General features: G+C 48.3%; 1 protein-coding gene across 5 annotated transcripts in view; it reads left to right on the top strand.

The window, feature by feature from the left end:
* Positions 1-14,571, top strand: part of AKAP9 (A-kinase anchoring protein 9) — a 1,384,828-nt gene that overhangs the window by 1,280,885 nt on the left and 89,372 nt on the right. For all 5 annotated transcript variants that reach the window (XM_085631105.1, XM_085631108.1, XM_085631107.1 and 2 more), the window contains 2 exons: positions 6,065-6,247; positions 7,588-7,788. In XM_085631105.1, coding sequence (XP_085487231.1) covers positions 6,065-6,247; positions 7,588-7,788 — 384 coding nt within the window. The remainder of the gene's footprint in view (positions 1-6,064; positions 6,248-7,587; positions 7,789-14,571) is intronic.

The raw sequence follows: 14,571 nt of genomic DNA, 5'->3' as shown, positions 1-14,571 counted from the left end.
TCACCAACTCAAACTGGAAGAAAATTGCAGGTTCTACCTTTCAACTCATGTTGGTTTATTTAGATATAAAAAGCCATGTTTCAAAGTGTATTCAGCTGCAGAATTCTTTCAGGATGTCATTTGTCGCATGACACAGCCAGTCACAAATGCTTTCAATTACAGTGATGACATACTAGTTTTTGGGGCCACACAGAAGGAACATGAGAAAGCTCTTACACAAGTATGTTGTATGCTTTCCAATGCAGGTCTCACTTTAAATGCTGCAAAGTGTGAGTTTCATAACACAGAGCTCAAGTTCTTCGGTCACGAAATATTCTTTTTCGATGGTCAAGTAAATGTGAACAAAGATGCAAGAAAATCAAGCAAGCAATTGAGAACGCCACTGAAATGGCATATGTTGTTCCGAAGTTGCAAACAGAGGTTATTGTTGATGCAAACCCAGTGGGGTTGGGTGCCATCCTTGCCCAACATACTGGAGATCCCAATGCTCCAAGACACATTGTGGCTTATGCTAACCAGAGTTTGTCATCGACGGAACGTGCCTATTCGCAACCCGAAAAAGAAAGCCTCGCTGTGGTGTGGGCTTGTGAGCATTTCAACGTGTTCCTGTACCAAAAGCATTTCACGGTTGTCACTGAACACCAAACATTGCTCACCATTTTCGGCAATCCTAAAGCCAAGATGCCCCCTTGCATTGAGAGGTGGGGGTTGCAACTGCAGGAATATGATTATAAGATTGTACATATCCAAGAAAAGATCAAAACCCTGCTGACTACTTTGTGTACCAATGCTGTGTCATGGCCATACTTCCAAAGCAGCTGATTTCATCGTAAGATCCAGTAACCCTGCTGACCTATTGGTGGAATAAATCATTGCTGTCACGAACGCTGACAGAGATTTGCTAACACTGAGCATTATTACAAATCAATTGTGGCAAAAACATACTCTTCATGATGACTTTGAATACCAGAAATTCAAAAATGTACAAGAAGAACTTTCAGTTACCCCAGCAGGCATCCTCTGACGAGGGTCGAGAATTGTCATACATGAGAGTCCGAGACCATGAGGGACATCGTGGAGTTGTTGCTACTAAGCAGGACTGAGTGTAGTTCCTTCATCTTGATGAAAGAGTTGAAAATGAGTTTTCTTTGTTTCCCTGTAAGAGGACGCAAAGATCCACCTTTTCAAACTGCGGCACCTGAGGGAGGTTATCCACATAATACGGAAATTCAAAAAGCTTAACAACTGTAGGTTTTAAAATAACAGTTAGCTATATAATACGTTTAGTTTTAATTCGACGTTCCGGGTATAACTGTTGACCACTGTTTTGTCCATCACCGTCAGCAACTCGTTTCACAATTCATAGCGCTAGCCTTCGAACTGGATAAGTGGCTCTTTGTGTCTTTTTTAATTCCTTATAAAATCTTTTAACATGCATCTCAAGCAACGACCCCTGTTTTATATTGCCATTATGATGATGATAATAATAATAAAGGAAAGACTCTGTTTACCCGTACATCAATCTGCGGTGGGCAGCAGCTTAGCTTGTGGACTTCTGTCAGTGTTCAGATTATGAGCTGATGGAGGTCTTAGGCTCCAGTCTATGTTCACCAAGCCCTGATTCATAGAAAGGCAGCATCTCTGGAAGGAATAGACTGCACTCACTGTACAGTCTCTTATGTGAGAAGCAGACAGTGCAGGCAGGTTCCCTGTCGAGAGGCTCCTGCGTCTCGAGTGGGCGAGTGAGTGACCGTGTTTGCTTGTCACCGCCCAGTGCTGAGTTTACTCTGTTCGTGGGGTGTATTTACTGAGTAAATATAGGCATAGCAGTGGGGCCGTGAACCCTCCGCTTTAGCAGCTTCAGCGGCGGTGGTGTGGACATTAGAAACGCTGATTATTCATGAGCCTCTTTTGTCTGAATCTCTGCAACCCACGAAACCACAAGCGAAGTGAGATGCAAATTCAGTGGCTGTACAGGAGGCACAGCAGGAAAAAAGGGGAGAGAGGCAAATAAGGAACACGGGGAAGAAACTTTTACAAGAAGGAAAGGCCAAAATGATGACAAGATGGGTGCAAGAGTGGAAGAATTGACGAATGGAAGGGTAAAAGAAGATTTGCATGGGTTTGTGAAAGAATGAAGAGATTGACGAGTAAAAGGCTGGAGGAATGTTTGGAAGGAATGATGGAAAATTTGTGATGAAAGGGTAGATGGATAGAATGGTAAAGGAAGAATAAGAATGGATGGGATGGTGAAAAGATGGTTAGATGAATGTATGGATGCCTGGCTTAAAGGATGGAGAGGTGGATAGAGGAGGCATGAAGGGTGGGTGGGTAGGGCTTACCTGATTCTCTCACCCAATGACATACTAGGTATTGATGGAAATGGGGAATATTTTAATTTTCTGCTAGCTACTCCCTTTAACCATAGATAAACTTACAGCAGACTTGACAATGCTCTGCAAATAATGGATTCCTGCTTGATCACACAAAGCCAAATATGGGATCATGGCTGCACAACAGTTATTGAGTACTCTGCTGTCTATTAAGTGTGTACCGTGATTCCTAGCGTTCACTATGAGCAATGAGTGGAGATCACCCTTAATTTAGTTCTTGGTTGAAACAAGTTTGTTTTATTTGTATAAATGCTCCAGAATACACTTGGTTTATTGTTCTCAATATCCCACATTGTGGTCAATTTCCCTCAATACAGTGTTCTTAATTTTAGAGTAATGTGTAGTAATATATCATAAGTTAATGAAAATAACATGCAATTTAGTATGCGTTGTACCGTAATGCCCAAGAGGTGGTTTTACATGTTATTTGACTGGCAGAATAACTCTTGTGGCTTTTTGAAATATGATTCTCTGATTCACTACGTAATGTGACCTCATGACATCCAGGATGGTTGCTACTTTAGGAGTCAATAAAACTGTCAGAACAGAAATGCCATACATGGATCGGGACAGAGCAGAACCTGATGGATATTGACTTGAGCAAGAACTGGAAAACACCCTCTCTTTCTCTAAAGAGTTAAAAGGCAAAATGTGAGTGGGAATTCAAAGCACTGCAAACCTCCTGAGCTGCAGGAAAACAAATGGTGGAAGTTAATTGTTCTTGGCCTAGTGTTCATTTATTTTCATATTACACATTTTAATATCAACCGATATTTAAACTACTCATTATTTTAACTGTTAAGCTGCAACTCGATATACCAGCGACAAATCATAACAGGGCTGTAGAAGTGCTGTCTGATTGTATTGCAGTAAACCACAGTAGTGACATCTTTTTTTAAATGGCAAGGTCAGTTTGAGCTTCTCGGATGGACGTCCCATCCTCTTGCCCCCAAAGTATGGCATCAGTCACAGGGGGTTCTTGAGCATTTGATTGTTAACCTCAGGGCATGAGCGAGAGGAAGCGTGATTCTGCTATCTTGGTCTGGTGGATTGTAGCTTGGCAGTGACTGCACTTGAAGGCAGTCACAGGTCTTCTCTTGTTCTAGGTTTGGCGTAGTAATTGGCAAGTATTCTCTTCGCTTTGAGACTATATTCTCTGATTGGAATAAAGCAGTGCTTTAGGTGTGTACTCGTGTTTTACATCTGTCGATCTCTGGATTCTTCAACCATCGGCAGCTTTAACACATTATGCACTGCGGATCAGTTGTTGAAATAGTAAGGGTTGAGTAATAGCTTTTACCTCATATGTGACGTATGATCTCATGTGTTAGGAACCAGGACTGCACAGTTGTTAAATATCGTGGAAGGCAATGCCAGTGAATGGCAGTCTTTTGTGAGCATTCGTATCTAGACAATCACAGGTAAAAGGTATACTTTTTAATAATGGGTTAAAACTTCAATAAGGATAAAGGATTTATTAATGTGTCTCAGATAATGTGTGTTATGATAGATTGTGCACTTTATACAATTTTAAATAGGTTTGATTTAATAAGTTCTTATTCTTTGCAATAAATATGCTTAAGTTGAATAAATTGACATAAAGCCAACAAACTTGCATCATTTGATACGACAACTGATGCATCCTTCACTGATATATACGTACAGAAATATTTAATGATAATGTGGGAACGGCGGTTGTTTGCACGTTTAGAATTGTGTGGAACTAGATCAATGGTACACTATAAAGAAGCGAACACAAGGAGATGATGGCCAGAGCGCTGAAACTTTTCAGACACTCACCCCCAGTCACAGATCTGGGTTGAATCCATCATCGTTCTTTAGCTCACTTCGTCACCCCAGTTCAGACCCAGCCATATGCGAATCAGTTCAGGCCGACCTGGCATGGCAGTTCGGGCTCTACTTTTCCCATAAGGAAGAGGGTCAAAACTGATTTGCATATGGTTGGGTCGGAACTGAGGTGGCGTAGTGAGCTAAAGAAAGTTGGTGGATTCAACCCAGATCTGTGACTGGGGGTAAGTGTCTGAAAAGTTTCAGTGCTCCGTCCATCATCTCCTTGTTTACTCGGTATAAAGAAGCCCATGTTTGAGCAATTTGTGTTGAATGGATCATTTCTTTGAGACTTTAGAGTTTATAAGTAAGCTGTATTTCAGTAAATATAACTGAGGCGCACGAGCTGAAGCTCCTCTATTAGAGAAGCATGTGCCTGAATTTGACCAAGCTGTCATGAGTGCTACAGAGGCTATCGAGATATAAACAGCATGGAGCTAGCTATGTAAGGAACTTGATATTTGTGAACAGGTACTGATAATGCAGAAATCTAAGTGTAAGCAATAGAGTGCAAGCAAAGAGTGAGTGATTCTTCTCTGATCAGGGAGGTGAGTTGTAATGAATCACGGCTGAGTAGAGAAATAGGATGGGTAGAAGGGGGTATTATGCAGGAGTAGGAGGAAAGTAATGTGGACTTAGGGATGGTGGGGGTTGGTGTGGTGAAGGAGGAGTGGGAGTGGGGGTGGGCGAGAGGGTTAAGCACGGTTTAGGTGGACTTAAAACCAGGTGGCTTCCCTAAGTGTTGATGGGAGAGCGTAAGATGTGACCTTGACCTTGACTCAGCTGGCAAGAGGAAAGATGAGAAGTATGATGGTTTGGCAAAGGAAGTCGAAGACATGTTGTCCTTGAGGTTCCAAACACCGCTAAGGGGCAGTGATGTTGGAAATATTGGGGTGAAAGTTTGTTGCGTTTTTATTATTTTATTGACCCTGGTAACCAGTAATAATTGTGCGGTAATGAAATCGTCAAAAGAAAATATATCCAGCTAAGTATTGCAGGTAAATGATGAAGCACAGCTTAATGTAACCGAAAAAAATACACTAGAGTAATAAATGCAAAATAACCTTTCGCCTTCCATCATGTTTGGCGCAGTAATGCGAGTTTGACAGTGAAGACCTTTTTTTATTTGTGTTATTGTTTTCGAAATTTTTAAAAGCCTGAAATTGTAAACATTCATTTTGATGGGGATCTTTTATTTTTTTGGCTTTAGCAGTGTGGGGAAGAAGCTGTGTAGTGTGGAATTGCTTCTACTTTGCTGAAGCTTTCCGCACACATCTGTCCTCTTATGTGATTTATTTCTATTTTGCCACTTTATTAATGAGCTTCTTTGACACATGCACTTTTGCGAGCTCCATTCTATGAAAGATAGTTATTAAAATAAACGTAAGGTATTGTCCTGCAATATTTTTATAGGTCTTACTTTAGTAAAATGTATTACAAAGTGGTTATGGATGGCTGTTTTAACAAATAAGCAAAAGCCATTGTTCTGAAGGCAAGGGCAGGTAGTGATTTTGTCTGATGGACTTCGATAGTCCTGTTTAATGTTATAGTCTTCAGTTTATTATTAACACCTATCTGTAACTTCTATACTGTTTACTGTAACCTCTCAATAATATGTTTGAAACGTTCTTTAAATACAGTATTCTGTTCCCTTGCACTGGACTTCAGTGTTCAGTCCAAACCTCTCCACCAGTGAGAGTTCTGTTTGGCAGTTCTGTAGTATTGCACTTGTATGGGGTTGAAAAATGTTTGAAGAGATCATCAAAGTTGTTTTGTCTTCTCCAGTAAAGCTTGTGGCTCATGTGGAGTCTTCCTTTTGTCAGGGAGAGATCCCACCACCAGGTGGATCTCCACGGTCTCTAACAGAAAGGCTGCTGAAGCAGAATGCAGAACTGACTGGGTACGTCAGCCGACTCACCGAAGAAAAGAATGACCTGAGGAACCTTCTCATTCAGCTGGAGGAGGAGCTCAGGCGCTACAGAGAGAGGAGTGCTTCTAGAGACCACGTATGTTGACATACCTAGCACCGACGTGTGCTTTTTCACTTTATTGAAAACAATGCTCACTGCATTGGATGCTTGGCAGGAGGGTTGAGAAGGTCTTTGAAGTGGGTGGAGTAATGCTAATTTTAAAAAGCACTGCTGTTGGTAGTTTCTAAAAAATGTGTCAACATTTTCTATATTGCATCTTTTTTGGCCAAATGACACTGTCGCTGCCGAGAGAATAAGAGATTCCCATTTCTAAGGCTTATGTTTCACTTATTTGGCATTCCATTGACTTGGACCAGCCGCATTCACCCTCACAGCAAGGCCAGCCGTTACTCCTCACAGGAGGAACCGATTGGCAGCCACTTTTTTCAGCTCATGTCATCTGGGAATGCAGGGTCCTGTCTCTGGCCTTAAGACTAGTCATCTAGCTCTTAGGAAATTACGGAAGACATTATTTTTTGTCAGACAGTAAAATGCATCCAGTTCATTTGGCAAACAGTTTTCTCATCTTCCACAGCTCTCATCTTGTGCCAGGACACCACAGTGTGCTTTAATAATAATTGACATAAAAATTAACAAAACAAACAAACGTGACTGATTACAGCACGACGTGGGTCCCTTGCTCACTTTGCCACTGGATTTAAGTTAGCCTGGCTGATGTGGGGTGGTGCCCCGAAACCGGTCCCAGGATGCTTATTTCTGGTCCAGGGAAGACCTGGCTTGGCAATTAGGGCTGCACTGTTCCCACAAGGAACAGGGTCAAGACTGATTTGCATATAGCTGGGTCTGAACTTGGGTGGTGTAGTGAGCTGAAGAACAATGATGGATTCAACCCAAATCTGTGACTGGGGGTGAGTGGCTGAAAATGTAAGCGCTTCGTCCATCATCTCCTTGCGCTTGCTTTGTATTCCAAAGAATGCCTGTATGGCGTCAAGTCACTAAATTCTCACAGCACCAGTGACATTACCTGTTGTTTGTCACCCCTGTATCTTTACAGGGTTGACACCTCACTCTACCATTTTCCCTACTTAAGCCTCCTCTGTGAAATTGCCGGTCTTTGGACAGGGCTTGGAGGGGCAGTAGTTAAAGTAAAGACCCTGGTTTGGCACTGACACTGCCAGGATTACCAATGGGCCTGTCGTGCTCATATCCTAACAATGCAAGCTTGCGAAGCAGTACTGGCATCGGTCAAAACGCCAAGTTCCTGCTGCAACTGTTATTGTCCTATTGTATTTTTTTTTCAAGCAATAAAAGATGTTGCCAATGGATTTCTGATAAAATATTATAATATATTAATTATTCTATGGAGAAGTTTGAAACAGAAAATATCAGTTGACCCAAATGTATTGTTTCCCAAGACTTCTCGGCCTTTGATGGACAATGAAGTCAATATTGATGCACTGATCGGATCCGAGCGAGAGATGTGGAACAGAGAGAAGAGAGCCCTCCAGAGATCCTTGAAACAGACTGAAGCGGAGCTGTCCAAACTGCGAGCAGAGCTGAGAAGCGACTCATTCCTTAGGGATCTGGGAGGAGACCCCGAGAGCATGGCTTTAAGGGTAAGAGAGCTTCACAACTATCATCCAATGGTGGTGAAAGAAGGCACGATGCCTGAGAGCAGGCATGTTAAGTTTGTATTAAATAGTACCTGCTTCAAAGGGCAGGCTATCGAGTTTTCTTTGAGACACTAACCCCAGAAAAAAAGTGTAAAGATTTGACATTGTTGTGTTATTATGTTCTAAAACGTGGCTACATATTAGCTAGAGGATGCACAGTTACTTTATTTCTGAAAGGAGTATGCAGTACTATGCATTGAAAGTGCAAACTTTAACTTGTAAAAACTGTGCAATGTGCATACTTAAATCAACAAAAGAAATATGTATTTCCCCACAGTGCCAATTTGAGTAAGTATAAAACAAGCCCAGTAGTTGGTTTGTGCCGTGCCATAAGAGGGTCAGAAAAGGCTACTCTAAGTGTACCTGAATGAATGTTCTAGTCAAGCTATTTTAATTTCTGAAATAGTTTTTGTGTAGACATGATAATCTGAGGTATAATGAAATAAATGTGTGACAGATTAATATATGTCCTTATTTACAATGTATCCAAATAAATATTTCCCTTCTACAATAACCAGCTAAGTTAGCAGGCTACTTCCTTATTTTTTACTACATCATATATAAAACATATGCTCTTCACAGATAAAAACTTAGACATTAAGTTAACAAGGATGCTGTCATCCCTAGCATTAGTCATTTTAAAGGAGTAATCAGTTGCTTCAGCCATAGAATAGTAAAACCAAACAGAATCAAATTTTTTTTTTTTATAAATATTTTTATTGGCATTTTTGGTATATAACCACACACAAAATAAAACATCCTAATAGACAGGTCAATATCGAGCACCATCCCCACCTCGTCCGCCTTCCACCCCCACCCCTCTCTCAGCACACCAGAAGTCCGTTTCGGGCCTATGCCGCGGCTGACATCAGCGTCTTCAATACATGCAATTGTCTGTGCCCTAGGGCTGTGGATGTCCTCCATGTACCATGTCGGCCCCCTCCAGTGCCCCACCCCACTAAAGTCCCCCCTCCAGGCCGTGATATCTCCGCCATTTGGACCACACCTTGGTGAATTTCTTGGGGCAGCCTCTCGCCTTATACGTGACCCTTTCCGCCGCCATGTAGATGTCAAGACTCCTCCTCCACTCCTCCAGGCGGGGAGGCGAGGGCGCCCCCCAGTATTTTGCTACGTCCCTCTTTGCCACCACCAGAGCCAGCACAAGGAAAATCAGCAGCGGGCGGGGGAGGTCCACATCATTTGTCATACCCAGTAACACTAATTTGGGGTCCTCCTGTAGTTGCACCCCAAGCACCTTACTCAGCTCCCCTAGGATCCCCCGCCAGTACCCCTGAATCTGCGGGCAGAGCCAAAGTATATGAAAGAAAGTCCCTCCCTCCCGCCCGCATATCAGACACGACGTGTCCCCCACTCGTCCCATCTTGAACAGTCGTCGTCTATCAAAGTACGTTCTATGCAGAATATTGAATTGGATCAACCGTAGCCGGGACTTAATCGCCACCTCTCGCGGGTGCATGAGAACTGTATCCCAGTCCACTTCGTCCATCTTACCCACGTCCGCCTCCCAGGTTGCCCTAAGCGCCCCGATACTATCAGGCATATTGTTCATGAGGGTCCGATATGTGAGGGACACCGCCCTTTCCACCATGTGTTCCTGCAGCAGTCTTCCCTCCAGAGGTGCATATTCGGGAAGAGAAGCCGTCTGTATCTCTCCTGCCTGCCAAGCATGCTTCAGTTGCGCGTACTTATAGTACTGCGTGGGGAGCAGTCCAAATTCCCTGCGGAGCACCGAGAAGGATTTCAATTCCCCCCTCACTAGCACGTCTCCCAGTGTCGACACCCCGATATTATCCCATTGCTTGAACCCCCTCAATTTGTTTAACTCTGGTAGCCATGCGCAGTGCCATAAGGGCGTCTGTCTACTCAGTTTCCTATCCCAGCCAATCTCCCGGGTCGCCCTTTTCCAAATCCCCAGGGTGATTTTAGTGGCCTGCAGTAGCCTTCCCGTACCCTTGCCACCATATAGGTAATAATGACACGAGTGAGCGCCCATGACATGTCGTTCCAAGGCAAACGTCGGGTGCATTGCCGGGGCGTGAAGCCAGTCGTTAATGTATACCAGGTGTTCCGCCCAGTAGTAGGCCTCAATGTTGGGAAGCGAGATCCCTCCGCTATACTGATGCCTCTGCAGGGTCTTCATCGCTACCCTGGGTTGTCTCCCAAGCCATAGAAAGCTCCGGAGTTCCGAGTCAATTTCTCGAAAGACCCGCCGACAGACCGGATAATATTCGTTCTGTAACGCGTACAGAAACCTGGGCAGCGTTATCATCTTAAACATGGCGGCACGCCCCAGCAACGTAAGCGGCAGCCGGCGCCATCTCAGCGCATCCTCCACAAAATTGGACAGAACCCTTCCCACATTCCTGTCGTAGGAGACAGTCCGGTCCAGCGTTATATACACTCCCAGATATTGGAACCCCTCCGTCGTCGCCTGGAGCCGGTCTGGGAGACTCGGCCAGTCCCCCTTTCCCCCCGGTGCATATAGCACTGACTTATGCCAGTTCACCCTGTAACCCGAGCGGGCACCATAGCGCTCTAGCTCGGAGAAGATAACCGGGACTGTCGTAGCGGGTTGCGTAACATATAGAAGGACATCGTCCGCATAGAGAGACATTTTTTCCTCCAGGTCATCCAGCGGGCCCTTTCGAAAACCACGAATCTCTGGGTGTTGTCTGACCCGCGCCGCCAGCACTTTTATCGTCAGCGTGAAGAGCAGGGGGGACAACGGACATCCCTGCCGCGTACCTCTGCAAATAGGGAATTCCCTCGACGTAGCCCCATTGACCCTCACCCGCGCCCTCGGGCCCGTATATAATAATCTCACCCATTGGCGGAAGATAGGTCCAAATCCCAGACGCCCCAGGACGCCCTCCAAGAAGGGCCAATGCACCGCATCGAACGCCTTTTCCGCATCCAAGGAGAGAAACCAATGAGGGTCCCGTCGGCCCCTCACCACCTGTAGCCAGTTGTGCGAGCGCCTCAGATTCAGTCTCGTCGCCCTACTGGGGAGAAAACCCGTCTGGTCCAGGTGGACTAGGTCCGGGATCACCCGCCGCAGCCGGAGGGCCAGCACCGTCGCCAGCAACTTCGCCTCAGTGTTAAGCAGCGAGATCGGGCGGTACGACGTGCACTCCTCCGGCGGCTTTGCCTCCTTGAAAATCGGGACAATCGTGGCCAGTCTAAGATCCGGGGGGAGACACCCCTCCTCTCGTGCCCCCTCAAATAACGCCAGCATATGGCGGGCCAGAAGATCCGCCGTTTTTTTAAAGAATTCCGCAGGGAACCCATTCGGGCCCGGCGCCTTCCCCACCCGCAACCTGGTCAACGCCTTTGTAACTTCGTCTAGCGTAAGGGGGGCCTCCAACTCCTTGATGTCGCCATCGGCGAGCGCCGGTAGATCCAGATCCGCCATGTACTGTAGCGCGTCCTCTTGCGAACCCAGGTCTTGAGCAGCATAGAATGCCCGGAAGTGCTCCGCAAAGGCTTCCGCAATCTGTGCGTCTGAATTCACTAAATTCCCCTTATCATCTCGTATCCGTTCTACCCACCTGGCATCCCTCTCTTTTCTACTAAGCCACGCCAGGAGCTTGCCTGACTTGTCACCGACGTCATATAAACGGTGGAGTGTGGCCAACGCCTGCTGTTTGGCTACTCCCGTAGCCTGATCCCGGTACTGCCGCTGAGCGTCAAGCAACCGACGCAGCGTCTCCCGTACCGGGTCCGCAAGGTACTCCCTATCCAACTGGAGAACCCGTCTCTCCAGCGCCTGCAACTCTCTAAGCCGTTCCCTGTTGTCCTCGGCAATCCTATCCTGGACTCTACCCCGCATGACCGCCTTCATAGATTCCCAGAGGGTCACCGGCGACGTCACCGAGCCCACGTTGTCAGCTAGGCAGACTCTAACATCTGCCCGGATGCCCTTCAGCACCTTTGAATTCTGGAGGTCCCACGCTGTGACTCGCCACTGCCCCCTCCCTGGTACCCGGGGAGCCACTGTCACCAAAAGGGGAGAGTGATCCGACAGGCCCCGTGCTTGATATTCAGCTCGCACCCCCTCGTGCAACGTGTGTCGCGCCATGAAGAGATAGTCCAACCGGGAATACACCCTGTGGGCCCCTGAGAAAAAGGAGTACTCCCGCCGTGTAGGGTGTAACCAGCGCCATACGTCCGTCAGGCCTAGAGTCTCAATCGTGGTGGCGAGTGCCGTCTGATGCCGGTCTCTTACCCTATCTCCCGTCCACTGCCGTCGCCATTACATCATTGAAGTCGCCCCCGAGCACTTGCACTGTGTCGGACGTGGCAAGCAATATTTCCGCCACGCCTTTTAACGTGGACGCCTGCAGTTTAGGTGGAGCATAGACCGAAACTAACGTGTACTCCCTGCGGCACCACATTCCCCGGACCCCAACGTAAGTTCCCAGCGGGTCTGTCCATGTCTGCGTCACTTGAAACGGGTTAGTTTTCCGGACCAGTATCGCCACCCCTCTTGAACCCTGAGTAAAGCCCGCATGTGCTAGAACTGTGTAGCGTCCCCGGGCGAGGAATCCACATTTAGTCCCCAGAAGGTGTGTTTCCTGTAATAACGCTACGTCGGGGCCGGCCCTCCTAATGTACGCGTTTATCAATCCTCTCTTAATTTTGCTCCCAAGCCCATTGACATTCCACGTTAGGACTGAGAGCCCTCCCTCTGCTGCACCTGTTGTTATCGTCGCGGTAGGCATTGCAATTCAAACCGTGCGTGCTGTCTCGGGGGTACCGCGCTGTCGGGCAAGCCCCGTGGTGCTGCGTGTGTGCCTGAAGTGACCTGTCTCCCACCCCTCTGTGCCCAACCGTCCCCAACTGTCCCATCCCCCCCCCCCTCCCATCCCCAAGCAAACCCCAACTGGAAATCCCCAACACTCTCCCACTCCCGCCCCCTCCCCACCTCCCCCCCCCATCAGTCCCATCTCCCACAGACACAGGACTGCTGGCGGAGTAGGCCTGTCGCCCTCCCTCGCTATCCCACCCGTCGCTAACCTATCTCGTGCCCACTATGTGAACCGCACTAGACCGTCTCAGTCTACCCGATCCAAGAGCACCAAACCTCAGCGACCAAATGGGAAGACTATCAAACGATATACCCAAACAAGAAAGAACAACCAAAAAACAAAAAAGGAAAAAGGGTGTGTGTGACCACTTGCGTGCTCCATCTGGCCAGAGCTGCAATCAAGATTGTCCGGACCAGTCTCTCTCAGGAGTGGGAGTCTTGGGTGTCCGGCCTCCGCTCCTCCGCAGGATCGGGTACATCCCGCTCTAGATGTCGGATCGCTACTTCCAGCGGGTGTATGGAACTCTGCGCCGTCCCCTCTCGCCTCGGCCCGTGGGCCGTGACCTCAGGGTCTTCCTCCGAGCTACCACTGTCTGCCAGGCAGCTAAAGCGGGATCCCGGCACTCCAGCCCTTCCGGAGGACGGGGAGTCCCGCTGGTGGCGACGCGACGAGCCATCCGCTGAGTAGGGCGTTTTACGCATCCTCTTCCCAGTTCTCCGCCCCGACTGTCCCCGGGATCGCCGGAGTGTCAGTTCCTTGGGGCGTGCTCCACTGCTACTCGGCCGCACTCGGCCCTCCTCCCCGTCGGCGGGGCGGTCGCCCGTCGGCGGTCGTGTCTCCAACCACTGCCAAGCCTCTTCCGGGTGGGTGAAGAAATGCGTACCACCATCATAGATCACCTTTAGCTTCGCTGGGAAAAGCAGCATGTATTGGAGGCGGCGGTCTCTGAGCTTCGCCTTGACCGCGTCAAAGGCCCTCCTCTGTTTTTGCACCTCCTGGCTGTAGTCTGGGAAGATCATAATGTTCGTATTTTCGATCCGGAGCGCCCCTTTCTTCCGGGCCTCTCGCAGGATCAGATCCCTGTCTGCAAAGTTGAGGAACCGGGCAATGACTGGACGCGGCCTCGCCCCCGCCGGCGGCCTTGCCAGGAGCGCCCTATGAGCCCTTTCGACTATAAGTTCGAGAACGGAGCCAGCGGGAACGTGTCCTTCAGCCAGGTGCGGAGGAATAGCGCCATGTCCGACCCTTCAATGCCTTCCCTAAAGCCCACAAAGCGAAGGTTATTGCGTCTCGCCCTGTTTTCCGCGTCGTCCACTTTCCATAATAGTTGTCGGTGCGAGGCCTGTAGTTCCGCCACGTCTCTGCGGAGATGGGTGATGGTGTCTTCAGCCTCACTGATCCGAGTTTCGGCCGTCTGCACCCTTTCTGACAGGTTGCGAAAGTCCTGTCTCAGCAGCGTGACTTCGGAGCCCACCTCGCCGATCTTAACCTCCAGCGCCGCCCTGGATTCCTGAATGTCTGTCCTGGAAGCTTGTATGGCCTCCATCAGCAGCTCCGTGTCCGAACGCGCCGCCGGGGGGGGGCCCCGTTTGCGTCCGGGTGCGGGTAAAGTCGTCCATCGGCCCCTGCCGGGCAGGCTTCTCTGACGGGGCCTTCTTCCCCATTCCCGACCCTGGGCTCCAGTTCCCAACCGGCCCCCTCCCGGTCATTAATGTGCCTCGTGATCTCTGTTGGGGGGCCCGCGGCTGCCTCCTTCACCCCCTCCGTGCTCCCGGGTGGGCCTCTGTTACAAGTTCAGGCGCGGCCGCCGCTCGCGCCTCGGGCAGGGGGGGAGGGGAGGGGGGAGCAGAAACCAGGGTCCAGCCGCGCCGCTCAGGGCCGTTGAAAGATGGGTTCC

This window comes from Triturus cristatus, chromosome 10 (assembly GCF_964204655.1).
Source record: "Triturus cristatus chromosome 10, aTriCri1.1, whole genome shotgun sequence".
Lineage (NCBI taxonomy): Eukaryota > Metazoa > Chordata > Amphibia > Caudata > Salamandridae > Triturus > Triturus cristatus.
This window is presented reverse-complemented; position numbering and strand designations above follow the sequence as displayed.